This window comes from Bidens hawaiensis, unplaced genomic scaffold (genome assembly GCF_021521415.1).
Source record: "Bidens hawaiensis isolate Kalapana, Puna unplaced genomic scaffold, B.hawaiensis_p1.1 tig00030762_1, whole genome shotgun sequence".
NCBI classification, from domain to species: Eukaryota; Viridiplantae; Streptophyta; class Magnoliopsida; order Asterales; family Asteraceae; genus Bidens; species Bidens hawaiensis.
Window position 1 is genome coordinate 15666 of NW_027495131.1, and position 16798 is coordinate 32463.

General features: G+C 32.6%; 1 protein-coding gene across 1 annotated transcript; it reads left to right on the forward strand.

The window, feature by feature from the left end:
* The first annotated feature begins 8289 nt into the window (after positions 1-8289).
* On the forward strand, positions 8290-10826 carry LOC143580895 (F-box/LRR-repeat protein At4g29420-like). The gene is made up of 2 exons (XM_077063808.1): positions 8290-8749; positions 9958-10826. The coding sequence occupies exons 1-2, from the start codon at positions 8290-8292 to the stop codon at positions 10824-10826; spliced, it is 1329 nt and encodes a 442-aa protein (XP_076919923.1).
* Positions 10827-16798: the final 5972 nt, after the last annotated feature.

The following is a 16798-nucleotide window of genomic DNA, read 5'->3' on the forward strand; positions in this document are numbered from 1 at the left end:
TGTAAACTTGTCTACTTTTTGACAAATTATGAAAGTTGGAGGACTAGTTTGGATAAATTCATAAAAGTTGAAAAATAAATGTCATATAGAATGAATTGAATGGAATGAATGTAGATGGATGAGGTTTAAGTAGAGACATTAGAAGTGGCTATGAAGAGATGAGATGAAGATGTAACACCAAACTATTGTTGTTATGTCTTTTTATTTGTATCATTTTCAAAGTTAGACATATATCTTTGTGTCCAAAAATGTTCCTTTTTTGGTACATCTAATCAATTTTAGGATTGACACGTGGCTTCTTTTATTCTTACATAATATGTGATGATAATTACAGTAAAGTTTAGGCACAAACTCAATATGTGGGTAATTATGTAATAAATAATATATTGTTGGTTTTTATTAATCACATGATCAGTTTGATCATATTGTCCAGAAATATTGGAATTAAATAAACTATTATCTATTGGTGTCAACAATCTCAACTAACGAAATGTTTCGTACAATCTCACCTTTTAACCGATTTTCTCTCAGATCTTATGTTGATATCTAGCGTATATGATAACTAGTGAGCGTAAGTTTACTAGCGTATATGTGTATATGTTTCCGTATATGTTTGCTTGTCTATAAATACTAGTTTGTAATCACTATTATATTTGAATAAGAATCAAGATTTGAATTTTACAAAGTAACAGAATCTTAACACTGTTAGTGTTTTGAAAACATGACATGCTTGCGTGTCAAAAACGTGTTTACGTGGCAAATAAAATAAAAGCGTATAGATGAAATTTGTTTGTTCTTGTAACAATATAGAGGTAAAGTTTTATGCGATATTACAATATTGCGGTATAAGTATATCCAATAATTAACATGAGTTTTTTTATATATATAAACCTATATAAACCAAAAATAAAATAGAACAGACTTATGATGTCATATACACATATGATGTCATAACATAACATTACACGTCATGTTCTAAAAGGAAATACTATATTTGGTATGTTTTAACTTAGAGAAGATCCTAAAGAACACACTTATGATGCCATAACATTACACGTCATGTTCTAATTTTCCACATTTCCAAAATCTGGGTATTGATGTGGTTATGTTTATAGATAGGAGGCAATTTATGCACTAGACATGAAAACAAGACACATACATACACGATTTTTACAGGTAACAGGTAAAGTCTTAACAAGTTTCGTGTACTAAACAGGTAGACACGAATTTACCTGTTAAGTACATGTTTAAGTACATGGTTAGATTATATATAATTATAAGTTATCCTAAACCCTAAATTCCTAAAACATTCTCACTCTCTGTTTCTCAGCCGTCACCACTCACGAACATTTCCTCTCCGACTTTTGTTTTACTAAACAGGTTGTCAAATATGTGTTTCTAAATAACTCCTATCGTGTATTATCGTGTATACTAGATAGTAACGGGTTTGTGTTTGTGTTTGGGATACATGTACACAATAATTTTCGTGTCATGTACAGGTATACGCATTTTGTGTTCGTTTCTTATCGTGTTCGTGTCTTATCGTGTACGGGTATACACGATACGCCAGCCCTTTTTATAGAGGTGTTAAACGGGTTGTGGGTCACTAGTCGAAGTTGAACACGGCAAGAACCTAAAAATCGTATCACATGCATAAACCCGAACATGACACGATATGTCGGTGTTGATATGAAAACGACCCATCAAACAGAAAAAGATGTACTTATAAGGCCAATATCATCGCTAAAATTTGCTTACGAAAATCATTTAGAGAATTTATGGCTGCTTAGAAGACATAAGTCTATAGGAAGTACTTTGATTGATTTAAAGAAAAACATGTAGCTAATATTTGAGGAATGAAGAGAAGGGTAGACATGTAGATAAGAAGCTTGCAACCAAAGATGACAAAGTTCGACATTGGTCAAAAGAAAAGTGTGATAAGTGGCGGACATACACTAAAGGTGTAGGTGTCGGCCGACCCTGTGAAAATTCTTTAAGGTAAATATATGTTAAAATCTTGATCGACCCCTATGAAATTTTGACGCCAACCCTCTTTCGACCCTTGTGAAAGTTTTTCCTGGGTCCGCCACTGAGGTGGGGGCAAGTATTCTGCAAGCATTGAAGGAGTTAATAAATTTTTCGAGTTTTTGTTACAAAAGATCTAATGTAGCCGGCCGTAAAAGCAGTTCGAATACCAGACTGAAGATATAATTTTACTTAATGCTAAAGAAGATGGCGCATGAGTTAAAGATCACCTCCGACAACCTGATGGGATGCCCGGTAGTTATTTCGTTCATGATCATTAATAAACTATTACAAACATCAAAATGCTTTCTACTAGTTGAAGATTAAGATATATACCCAGGGGTGGTTTGTGGGACAATGAAAACAAGTTAAGACTTTAGGCTCACACTTAATTAAGTATTCCAAAGTCCAAATAAGCATTATATATAGATATACTATAATGGGTTGTTACTAAATTATAGGTTATGAGTTCAAAACTTGCAATAAGTAAATATTTTTTTCCTTAACAATTGTTATGAAAAGGCCACAATATCTTGTTTTGATTCACGCCTCCACATTCGTTGAGCCTGCCCTGTATATTCCTGGTGATGTAGGTAACAAAACCATAAACCAGAATCAATACAATAACATCATATGCAGACATAATCCAATAGCAGCACTAGACTCTAGTTTGAAACTTAGATTAGAGCATTCTCAGCTGTTCCTCTTAAATTATGTAAGAGAGTTCTCTAAATGTTTAAATTATCCAGAGTCGGTTTAGATCGGTTAACGATAACCAAAACAATGTATCTACGCCTAAAAGTTTGGTACCAAATATTACAAAAAATGACATTAAAAATGACATTACATAGTCCAACAAAATATATAATCCACAATACTAATACCCAGTATTAAAAAAAAAGGCAACATATAGTCCAACAATGAAATTCCAAGTTAATTCAATAACAAACGTTGAAGCAAAACCATCAAAATGGTATATTCCGACCATATGTTTGGTGGAAGTTAGCCTCATGTTGGTTAAATAAATGCGCCGGTTAGGTTATGACGGGTTTGGAATTATCTTAACCAAAACCGACCCATATTTGGCGGTTTTTGAAAATTCACTAAACCGACCCACCGGTTATGTCGGTTAAGGTTTGGTTAAGCGCTTATGACGGTTAAGTTGCTCACCCCTAAATTGTTTTATGAATAAAAGGTATAACAGAATTATAGTTAATTAATTATTAAAAAAATGTATTTGAACATCCTAACAAGTATGTCAAAAAATAATGGGCATGTATGAGACACAATTTTATAACGATTAATGAGCCGGGTATGACCAATGCGGTTTAGTAGTTTTGGAACCAATATAAATACTTGTTTTCTTCTTCTTCTTCTTCATTGCCACATAATCTCTATCTCTACTATATATAAAGCACAAGTTAAGGACTTCTTAAATTTTAAGAGGTACCTAACTTGGTGCTACAAGTACAACTTCTATTGCATGAAATTTTAAATTTTAAGTGTTAAAAAAGTCTTTTTAACCAAAACCATCATACGAATTTTGCTAATATATAATTACATTTTATATCCTTCATCTTTGATTTCATTTTTGTATATATGAGCAATGTTTACTTTTCACCCTTCATCTTTCTCAATATATTCCTCAAATATATTATTTTTACTATTTCTTTGATATCTTTCAGTATATTGTGTTTTAAAAATAAACTCAAACATGTCGTTGCAACGCTATTATTTTTATTTACGTTTTTATATAAATTTCATTCAAAATTGAGATAAATGAATAAACAGTTAAAAAACAATAATTAAAGAAGTCCCAGGAAAACTCCCACAACCAATTCCTTATTGATATAATCTCTACCACCATCGACATTAATTTTAAGCAAATGATCGATTGGCTCCAATCTTAACCACTTTGGTTTTGAAATCTCCATCACCGCCTCATTCATCTTCACTTGTCTACTCTCTCTCATCTTCTTTCAATTTAGACAGACAGAGAACGAGATCGTAAAGCAGATTGGGCATGTTCAGATACAATTTTCTTCAACCTAAAACACTAATTCGGTGACCACATAGATGATGCCCATCAAATTATTATGCATATGCCAAAACACTTTTAGTTTAACTTGTGATAGTTACATGTATCATTCGTTATTATATATATACTTCAATTATTAATTGAGATAAATTTTAGTTGGTTTCGTTAAATATAAATATTGAGAGCTCATTCGTTACACCACCACCACCACCTGTCAAACAGCCCCTGGGAGGGCCAATACGCAAGCTAGATTAAAGTAGGTGTAGTAAACTCAAAGAGTTTAGGTGAAAGCAAAAGAGCCTACAAGTATTCATTTTCTTTCTTTAAAATTAGTTTCATTATTATCCTAATTATTATTATTTTCATTATTACATACTGAATATGCTTACTAAAGCTTTCCTTCTATATTTAATAAGAGAATGTAAAGATGGCATTTTAGATATCTATCGTGCTCACTAAAACCACTTATTTGTTCCAGTTTCATTATTGCAATTTTCACATATCTTCAATTTACTTATAGCTTGGTTATCTTGCGCGCATTTTGCGATGTTCAGGGCGCATCGCTGCATTTGTTGCGGTGCGTTTTCTGTATCACCAAGTGAAAAGAATACATGATATGAAATATAAAACATGAAGTAGTTAATTTTGTTTCAGATTAACTTATTTTATGGCAAATTATGTAGGATCATATTAACTGTTTTTAGGGTAACACTTTATCTAAGGGTGGCAAACCCAACCCAAATGGGTTGTTTTGAGTCAAGATGGATGAACTTTAAAAGTAAAATGGGTTAGCATGGATAATAAAAATTCTACAAGTGGGTCAGGATGGGTTGGAAATATAAAAATGAGTTTCATTTATAGGTTAAAATGGGTCAAAACAAAATATCCAAGTTATCCAAAATTTCTCAATTTCAAAATACCCAAAGTATCATGTGCGAAACAAAACTCATCCGAAACCCAAAAAACGATCAAAACGAAACAAAAACCCCGAACTGACTAAAACAAAACAAAAACGAAACTGACGGAAATAGAAAAACGACCAAAACAAAAAAAACGAAATGAAACCGAAAAACTGACAAAATCGAAACAAAAAAAGCGAAATGCAACCGAAAAGCTAACCAAAACTAAACAAAAACACCGAATCGACCAAACCGAAACAAAACTGAATCGAAATAGAAAACCGACCAAACCGAAACAAAAAAACCGATATGAAACCGAAAAGTTGACCAAAAAGAAACAAAAAAAAAAGCGAAATGCAACTAAAAAGCGGACCAAAACAAAACAAAAATACCGAACCGACCAAAACGAAACAAAAACACCGAATCGACCGAAACAAAACAAAAAAATCAAAACGAAACTGAACCGAAATAGAAAAACGACCAAAACGAAATAAAAAAAAACAGCGAAATGCAACTGAATCCTGACCAAAACAAAACAAAAACACTGAACCGACCAAAGCGAAACAAACAAACCGAAACTAAACCAAAATAGAAAAACGACCGAAATGAAACAAAAAAACCGAATTGAAACTGAAAAACTGACCAAAAGGAAACATAAAAAAACTAAATGCAATTTAAAAACGGGACCAAAACGAATCAAAAACACCGAACCGATAAACGAAACAAAAAACTGAAACGAAACTAAACCGAAATAAAAAAACCACCAAAACGATACAAAAAAACCGATATGAAACCGAAAAACTGACCAAAACGAAACAAAAAAAAGCGAAATGCAATCAAAAAGCTTACCAAAACGAAACAAAAAAACTGAAACGAAACTAAACCGAAATAGAAAAACGACCAAAACGATACCAAAAGACCGATATGAAACCGAAAAACTGACCAAAACGATACAAAAAGACCGATATGAAACCGAAAAACTGACCAAAACGAAACAAAAAAAAAACGAAACGCAATCAAAAAGCTTACCAAAACTAAACAAAAAAACTGAAACGTAGCCGACCAAAATAAAACAAAAGAATCGAAACGAAATAAAAAAAACGAAACGAAGCCGAAAAACTAACTAAAACAAAACAACACTGAAACTGAAAAAACCGAGAAATCGAAACCGAAATCATTGAAACCGAGCAGATACCGAAACCGACCGAAATGAAAAAAAAAAAAAACAAAACCGAACCGAAAAAAAACCCGAAAAACTCAAAATTGAGCCGCAACAAAAAGTTTTTTTTTTTTTTTTGAACGAGGAGGATGGGGGAAACATTTTCGTTATTTTACATTTTGCGTTTTTTATTTATATTTTGAGTTATTATTTTTTTAATAGTTTTTTTGAATATTTTTTTGAGGGGTTTTTAAAACCCTTTGTATGTCAACCTTCACTTGGATCAAGATGGGTTAGTTTAATCCATCTTGACCCATATCCATCCTAATCCTCTATTTTAAAAATCCATCCTGACCCATCACCAAATCCAACCCAACCCACTCCTGTTGCCACCTCTAACTTTATCTATGTTTGTTCAGGGTAACACTTGTTGACCAGACCAGACCAGACCAGACCACTTATGAAAAAATTGAAATCGGATCTATTACTGAAATATATGCCGATTTTCATTCTGAGAAGACTCAACCATGTGTACAAAGTAAGAATGCTTTTTTTTTTATTTATTATCATGAGTTAATTTTGTGTTTTATCTATTACAAATATGCAAACTTATCGGCATCCATTAGATCAAGGTGGAGGTGAAGGGACGACAATGTACATTGATGCTGAAGGCCACAAAGATTTATCCACTTTAAGTGAAGAAGAACGATGTCTCACAGATGGTTCCTTTGGATTTCTTTCCACAAGGAAAAGGTATACATTTTCATATGTTTATTGGTATTATTATTATGTATTTATTATCTTAGCGAACGAACACGAATAAGAAAACTATGTCCTTGTTTTATCATTTGTTCGGTTAAAGTTAAACGAACATAAACAAGCCTAGTTCGTGTTCGTTCTGTATCTTTACAAATCACCCATTTTATAAATGTATACATTCATGTGTTCTTTCCTCATTATATTTATTTATTTTATTTTTATAGATAGCCAAGGAACTATTGAACAAATATGGTACGGGAAGGGACGTTGATCACCTATCACAGAGGTTTGATATTATTCCTGTCAGTTAAATATATGTTTTAACTTTTAACTGCTTTCTAGAATATAAATATTTGTTCATATTTTTCAGGCTGGGTTTGCTGGGATTGTAGTCGATTCCGCATATCATGATTTGAGGCGCGTGATCGAGTTTATGACATTCAACCTCTATATGCAGATTACAAATCTTAATTCTCTTTGGAAGTCCTATTTTACCTTTCTGTATTTGTTAACACATAAATATCATTTAGCAATTCTTTTGTAAGTGTTTGATCAATTCTGCAGCAAAGCCAAATGGGCCTGCTGCTTTTGTTGATGCTCAACATTTCAAGGTTAGAAATTTATTATAACAATATTAGTCTGAATAACATATTTATTCATAGAATTGCTATTTTGGTACCATAAAGTCCTCAAATCCGTGTATCGAGATTATTGAGGACAAAGTCCAACTAAATTGTTGTCTAATGATATCTCGCATCCATTACATTAACGCTTTATGTGAGAATATTATAGAGATTTACAGTAGGGTGTCAGCAGAGATTCTGGTCTATTTAGGGTGGAGGGAGTGAGTGGTATTAGTTTAAATGGCGTCGTATAATCTTGCTGTGGTGAAAGCGATCGGAGGATGGTACATGATTGTGTATAGAGGCGTCTTACGCAACTGTTCTATGGTTCTTTCCTTCTTGGATGGTGCATGATTTTGTGTAGAGGATTTCTAATATTATTTGTTTTATGGTTCTTGAATGGTATGTTATAGGAGTTGTACAATTCTTATAATTACAATAAATTGAATCAGATTATACATACCTTTTGTAAATGTTTTAAAAAATTGTGCTTCTGATTGCATTTCAAAATAATATTATTCGTTGCCCTCATCCCGGTGAGTTTTCTCACTCCATATTGCTAATTAGTTAATGCAATAAGTTTACATATTATAGATAAACACTAGGTACTATTTGCTCATCCGTAAATTGATTTAAGTTTGAATATTATTAATCTAGAAAACTAATACTGTGATCATCTTTGTTCAAATCGACTAAGAAACTAATATAAACGAGTACACCGCATTGTAAATTGTAAATTGTCGCCACCGTGGCATCGCGCGGGTTTTTTACTAGTTGATTATAATTATGGACTCACTCCCTGAGTCTCTGCTTCTGGAAATCCTGAGCCACCTCTCCGACTCAACCGATGTTGCGCGCAGCCGAGTCGCTTTGAAAGCCTTCAACACCGTCTTCCCATTCCTCCGATCCATCAACCTTCCATGTTCAATCAAATGGTACGAAAATAATAATAATAATAATAATAATAATATAACCTCTGAGAACGTTCAGAGTTACAAGTTGGTTTTTCTCGACCTAGTTTCGACGTTAAAAACTGTCGAAACGGTGCGTATAGGTCATCCACAACCGATGCTTGCTTTTTTATATTGCATGGATCCTGGGCATGAAGATTTCTACCTTGAAGATGATGAGTTTGTTAACAAGTGGATGCCTAAGGTTTCCGAAACGTTGAAATCGCTTTCGATGTATGGTTCAGGGTTCGATAGGGATCGCGTATCGAATATTTTGCCGTTGATCTCTAAGTATTGTAAGTTCATACGTTAATTTACTTGTTTAACTAGGAAATCATGCATGCATTGATGCATGCATGCATGCATCTTGTTTGTGTTCGTCCGTTGCACAAACCGGTTTAAAATTAAAACTGGTTCAGTTTTGTCAACAAAAGTCAAAACCGGTTTATGATCAGTTTCGGTTTGGTTGAAACCGGTTCTTGACCAGATTAAAATCGGTTTGGGTTCGGTTTTTGACCGGTTTTAGCTGGTTTCGGTTCGGTTAACTGGTTTTGGTGGAGAAAATTACAAACCGGTTCTGAACCTATGGATTCAATCGGTGTCAAACTGGTTCTTGACCAGGTTACGATCGATCGGTTTCGGTTCGGGTTTTGGCCGGTTTTTGGCCTGTTTTAGCCGGTTTCGGTTCGGTTAAACGGTTTGAAACTGGTTTTAGAGGAGAAAATTAAAAACCGGTTCCGAACCTACGGTTTCAATCGGTTCCAAACCAGTTTCTACATGATCGGTTTCAAACCGGTTCGGTTTCGGAATGATTTTCGGGTCGGTTTGGTTAACGGGTTCTTTTGTTCACCTCTACGTCCGTTAAGCTTTTGTCAGAAAAACAGACGGTTGATAAGCACTTTACCGAATGAAAACTTTGTGTTTGCTTGTTAAGGAACTGAGCTTGTTCGTGTTCATTACTTTTGTAAACTATGGACACTAACGAACACAAATGAGCATAAATAAACTTGTTTATTATTAATTTAATACATATATAATTATTCTTATATATTACGAGAAATAATTAAAAAGCTAAAGCTTGGCTAGAGATCGGTTTCCGTAATGTAATATTAATAAGCGGAAGTCAAGAGTTAAAACTTAAAACTTAAAAGTACATTAGGCTAGTCGAGCCTTAATGATATTTAAAAATAAATAATAATGTATTAAATTAATTAATAAATAATCAACGAGCTCGAGCTTGAAAAATTGACTCACGAGTTGAGCTCAAGTTTTCATATAAGTTTTTAAAAGGCTTAATTAGTTAGATTGAGTTAACCTTAATTTTTATGTAAAGATTGTTTTAAGTTTTTAATGCTAGTTTATATATATTATGAAAAAACTTTAATGAAGCCCTTATTAAGTATTAAATAAATTAATAAATAATAAACGAACACAAGCATGAAAAACTAACTTATAAGCTGAGCTCAAGCTTTAGAAAAAAATGATTAATTAAGTGATTTTGCAGGTCATAATCTTGTTGACTTATACCTCAAGTATGCATTTATGTCTCTGGAAAATTTGAAGCCAATGCCAATGCTAACACGTTTGACACTCGAATATACAACATTAAACGACGAAGACCTAAACAAGATCAATACGTGTTTACCGAATTTGCAAGTTTTAAACTTGCTAGATCCTTCAAAGGTTATAGATCCCGTGATCTGCCTTGTCAACCTCAAAGCCTGCCATTTGGATGTAGCTGATGCTTTTCTTTCAACTTTGACTCTAATCGCCCCGAACCTCATCACACTCAAAGTTAAATGTTCCATTTTGGATGCAATGCATATTGAAGCTCCCAGGTTATCCCACTTTCATCTTTTCATTCAATCTTTACGAGACACTTTAATCGTCAAAAAGTTTGAGAATTTGAAAACGCTTGTGCTTGATTCTTATGATCTTGGTTCCGTACTTTTAAAGTTCCCGGTCACAAAAACAGTAGAAAACTTGACACTTATGGAGTCAGAAAAATTCAGCAAAGATTCAAAACTAAGCCTAGCGAAGGTGTTCATGGTTTTCCCGAACGTGAGTTCTCTTTGCGTTGAATCAAATGCTTGGTCGGAACTAGAAGGTCAGGAGATTTTGGATAGGGGGAATGTGTTGAAAACAATTTGCGCTTATTTGACATTGGTTGACCAGTCGTTGACTTTTTCGTATGTCGCTTCTTTGTTGGACCAATGTGTCGGCTTGTCAGAGGTCTCGTTTCTCATACATTGTGATGCTAATGGTTGTGTATCTGAAAGGTTCATGTCGAAGTGCATGGCTCGTTGGCCTGGGTTGATGTGGCGATGGGGAATATTTAGTTATTATGATGAATATTCTTGGATAACCAAATGAATGAATGATGGTATATCTAACTAAACACTTTGTCTGAAAGGTATAATTGGAACTAATTATTGAATTTTTTTTGCATATAGGTGCTTTTTTGAGTATACCCTTGAATATACTCAAATTATTTTGAATGGTGTGTCAAAATAGATAACGATTAGCGAGTCAAGACAGGTCCTTGAAGTCGACAGACAAACACCACTTTTTATATTTTCGTTATATAAGTTTCTAATGTGTTGAATATCTGCTTTACATAACGAAATTTAAGTCGTTGCAATGCGTGAGTCTCTAACAAGTCAATTATTATGAATAGAATCACAATGATAGAAGATTAGGGTTAATAAACTTAAGGACCAAGAAAACTAAACGGGTTTTCCATCCATAGTCTTCTAATGAAGGGAAGGCCTAGTCGTTCTTTCCATTATGGGTCGGGCTGGTTCGTTAAAAACTGTTGACCAATCGATGAAGTTTGATCTTTTAGATGGTCTAGATGCGGAAACTGAAACCGCAATGACAAAGTCAAGTTTTAGCGGGTCGGGTCAAAAAAGTCAACTTCTTGAGTTGACGTGGGACCCGCAAAAACCCAAATCAATCCTTTCTTAACAAATATGATGATTTGAAACCGGGAAAGATTTAATATTTGGAACATTGTCGGGCGGTCTAGGTACCGTTAAAGTTGACCCGACATCCAAACAGAGATCTTTTAGTCCGAGAGCAAGCAGTTTGGACAACAAAAGCTGAGAGTTTCCATATCGAGTTCTGAATCTGATTCGGATGATTACAATGAAAGTTAGGAAAATATTTAAATTAACATAGTTTTATATCCCAGCTTAAAGTTTTAACTTATAATGATACAAAACTGGTCTAAGTTTATTTCATTATTTGTATCATACAAATCTTTTAAATAATCTGAACACAAGTTATGTAACTTATATAAGGCAAAATGAATAAAATTTCACTCTATAGTATTGACAAACTAACAGTTTGTTAAAGCAAACCATAGTGCAAACATGTCTATGGTTATTTGCATCATACAAAACCTTAAAACAATAAGTTATGCAACTTTTACTTGGCAAATTTTGTTCTTTTAACTACTAACTATTTTGGTTTATTACATTTTTCTTCTAAAATAAAACTACTACCTATTTTGTCTTATTATATTTTCCTGCTAAATCAGTCTATAATAAATTTTTATAAAACGGGTTAGGGTTAAGACGGCTTCTAAAATCAATTTGTAATATATAACTTTTTAAAACGAGTTTGGGTCAAAACGGGTCTGGATCAGAAAGGTTCATCTAAAAACAGTCATTTTGATACGGGTTAGGAAGGGTCAACTTAAAAAAAAAACGCAAAATCTAAAGATTAAGCATTTGAAGCTAAAGATTAAACAACAAATGTAATGAGTAAATGAAGTCAAAACAAGAGCCTAACAGCAAGTAAAGTCAAAACACCATTTAGTGGTAACTTTGTTAACCTGCAAGTCAAAACAACCCAACATTTCAAAAGGACAAATTTATGCACTAGTGTTCGGCCTTCAAAGCCGATAATCTCAAGCACAACTGCGTCTCATTATGATTTCCTTGCTAAATTGATCTCGTGAATCCATACTCAAAGCTACAATAGGATACAAATATCATAATATTAAAATATGTAAAAAAAATATGACACTTTATAGATCATATGTAACAAATTTAACATGATGTTGTTCTTCATCACTTGTATTAAAGTGTAACAAATTTAAACCTTTATCTTTTCAAACAATTCATAAGAGTAGGGGTGTGCAAAAAACCAATCCAAAACCGAACCGAATCAAAAACCGACGGTTTGGTTTTATGTTTTTGTAAAAACCGAACTAACGGTTTGGTTTTGGTTTTGCATGTAACAAAAACCGAACCGAACCGGAATTTCTAGATTTTTTTTTAGTTTTTACTTTAGTAATTCATAAGAATTTAATATATATATATATATAGGTATTGGATCATTTCAGAAGTTTTTTTACAGCGAGAAGTGCGAGAAGTGAAGGTGTAACTCCATTAATCCCTAATTTCACTCCCTTTCTTATGTGTAGGTGCGTTGTGTAGGTGCATATGTATGTGTAGGTACGTATGTTTGTATATGTGTACGTATGTTTGTATATGCGTGTGTATGTTTGTATGTGTGCAGGTACATAGGTTTGAATGTGGCTCGGTACATTTATATGTTTGTAGGTTGGTTTGAATGTGTAATTAAGACATAAATACAACCAACCTACATATATGTATGTAACATCATATGAAAGGGAGTCAAATTAGGGATTAATAGAGTTATACATTCACTTCTCGCTGTAATATCACTTCTCGCAAAATCCATCCCTATATATATATATATATATATATATATATATATAACTCAAAAACTTTTGGCCAAATGTATAATAAGGTATTAGTTAACGAAAAATTATTTATACCTAGATTCATTATTTTCGACAAACTTTCTTTTCGGGCTAAATGTTTCAAGACTCAAATGGTAAAAACTGGAAAAACCGAAATACACAACGAAAAAACAAATAAACCCAAAAAGTAGTGATGAAAATGAACCAATTCGTTCAAAAGCTAGTCGAAATCGGCCTCCTAAAAGCTTGAATCAAGCTTAAGCCAGAGCTTTATTTATCAAGCTCAAATAGGCTCACTATCATTAGCAATTCTAACATTTATCGAACTTTTATATAATATATTAAATCTATTTTTACATATCAGTTATTACTACATCTAAAGCTAACAAAATTTAATAATATTTATTATGTTACTAATAAAATTTATACCGTTAAATATACATAAATGAATATAAATGAATTAATAATAATAAACGGAGTTAGTCTAAGCCTACCTCAAGCTATAGAAATACATAGGGGTGTGCACGATTCATTTTAGTTCTGTTTTGAGCTAAAACAAAACTAAAAACCAAAACTTTGGTTTTTGATTTTTTGAAACCGTTCGGTTTTGGTTTGTTCGGTTTCAGTTTTTTTGGTTTTTGCCATTTGAGCTTGAAAAGTTTAGACAAAAAAAAAATCGGCCGGAAAAAATGAATTTAAGTATAAATATTTGTTAATTATTAACTAATTGATTATTACATATTTGACCAAAAATATTTGAGTTATTTATTAAATTCTTATAAATTATTTAAAATAAAAAAGTAAAAAACAAAAATACAGAAGTTCAGTCCAGTTCAGTTTTTTTCGGTTTTTATTACACGCAAAACTAAAACCGAATCGTAAGTTCGTTTTTTACAAAAAAAAAAACATAAAACCGGCTCGGTTTTTCAGTTTGGGTTTTTCTTATTTTTCTTTTTTGTTTCGGATCAGTTTTTTCGATTTCTTGCACATCCCTAAAAATACATCTTGAAACGAATCAAGAATAAATATTTGTAGTAAGATTCAACAGAAAAAAAAAGTAAAACATAAATTACTAACAGTTAAAAGTTAAAACTACTACAACAAACCAACTTATAAAATTTACAAATTACAACCAAAACACAAATCACAAAATATTCATTCTTTTTTATTAGTAAGTGATTCATTATTTTCGACAAACTTTCTTTTCGGGCTATATGTTTCCCGTGTCTAGTTACATCGGAAGTGTCGAAAGTCATCAATGACAAGACCAAAGTCAGATAACATGGGAGCTTCGATATGAACTGCAGCAACTCTAGAACATTGGATTTTGAGTGTGATGAGGTTCGGGGCGATTAGAGTCAAAGATCATATACGTCCAAATGGCAGGCTTTGAGGTTGACAAGTTGGATCCTGGGATGTTCAAGTCCGATAGGTCCTATCAAGTTAAATACTTGCAGATTCGGGAAACACGTATTCATCATGTGTAGATGTTCATCTTTTAATCTTGTAGATTTGAGTGTCAAACTTGCTAGCATTGGCATTGGATTCAAACTTTCGACCGACAGCCACGTATATTTGAGCTTTAATTCAACAAGATTATGACCTGCAAAATCACTTACTAATTATGCCCAGCTAAAACTATCACAAAATAAGGGAAAATAACATGCAAGAGTTTATAACTATATAAAAGAAATATCTTTCTAAGTTTAATAATATGCATGATTTCCTAACTTATAACACAAATCACCAGAAAATAGTGGCCAAACCATTAATAACGGTTTTTGATAATCGAAAAACATAACCAAACTGTGGAAATTTAACACCGAACCAAACAGAACTGAACTTCCAGTTTTCTTCACGGTTTTGAAAGTTAATTTACAATTTTCGGATAAATACGAAAAATACTAATTACTAAGCCTCAGGTTCCATAATGCAATATTCTTATAAGAAATTATCAATACAAAGTCTCAAGTTTCATAATGCAAAATGAGTTTTTAAATTTCAACTTTTTTTTATATTAAAATAACTTCTATTTAAATTAGCTTTCACAAAGCGAATACAATAAAGTGGTAGGCAAACGGGCAACAAGCTGCGCCGCAACCCCCTTTTAAAGGTCTGAATCGGCATTAATTCTTAGTAAACAAAAAATTTACTAACAAAATTCTGATTAAACTAACATAAATAATTAAACATACTTGATATGAAATATTTATAAAAAATTAAATGCAGCTAATCTCACGGTTTGGTCTGGGTTTTTGTATAAACCGTAAACCAAACCGAACTGAAATTAACCAACAACCGAAAATCGGTTATCGGTTATTTTTTGTACCCTCAGTTAACCAAACCGAACCATTCATATTTTCATAAATTTTTAGCTTCTATACCTTCATTTCATGTACTTATGCATCCATTTCATGTGTTTCTAAGTAACAATTTTTGAGCCCAGATTTGGATTTGGTTATTAACCGAACCAAAAACCGAAAAAATAACCAAACGGATTAACCGAAAACTGATGGGTTAATTTGGTTGAGGCTAATAACCGAACTGTGCACACCCCTATCTCTAGAGCTACAAACAAAGAATAAAAGTAATTTCCACCCCATTGCATCTGTATTTTTTAAGTTTAACCAGATGCATGAATATTTCCTAATAAAGTAATTTTAGGGGTGTGCAACAAACTGAAAAACTGATCCGAAACCGAATAAACCGAAAAATCCAAACCGAAAAAACCGAACCAAAACAAAAACCGACGGTTTGGTTTTATGTATTTGAAAAAAACCGCACTAATGGTTCGGTTTTGGTTTTGCATGTAATAAAAACTGAACCGAACCGAATTCCGAAATTTTTGTTTTTTTATATTTTATATTAAGTAATTTATAAGAATTTAATAAATATGTAACTCCAATATTTTAATCAAATGTATATAGTCTATTATTTTACAATTAACAAAATTATTTATACCTAAATTCATTATTTTTTGCCAACTTTTTTTTGGCCTAAAATTTTTAAGCTCAGATGGGAGAAACCGAAAAAACCGAAACCAACACAGAAAAAACCGAAACCGAACGGTTTCAAAAACTCCAAAAACCAAAGTTTTGGTTTTCGGTTTGGTTTCAGCAAAAAACCTCACCGAACCGCACCACGCACACCCCTAAGTAATTTATCAACACAAATCACTAGAGAATACAAACATCTTCTGCATAAAAATGAACTTACAACAGAGAAATCAGAGGCAATATATGTGAATTTTGGCGATCAATATAAATGGACATTAACGAACACGTTATTGAACGTTCACGAACACAATTGAACGGATATTGCCTTTGTTCGAGTTTGTTCATTTAGCTAATCGAATGTCAAACAGTTATCGATTATAGGTAATTTATCAACACAGATCACTAGAAAATACAAACAATGAACTTACAATATGCAGAAATCAGAGGCAATATATTCAATTAACAATCAATATGGTAAGAAACAAACATTAACAAACAAACATTAGTGAACATAAACACCTTATCAAACAAATCGAAACTTCGGTTTTCGAATTTTTGTAATCGTTATGTTTCGGTTTTCGTTTTGGTTTCGATTCGGTATCGGTTTATTCGGT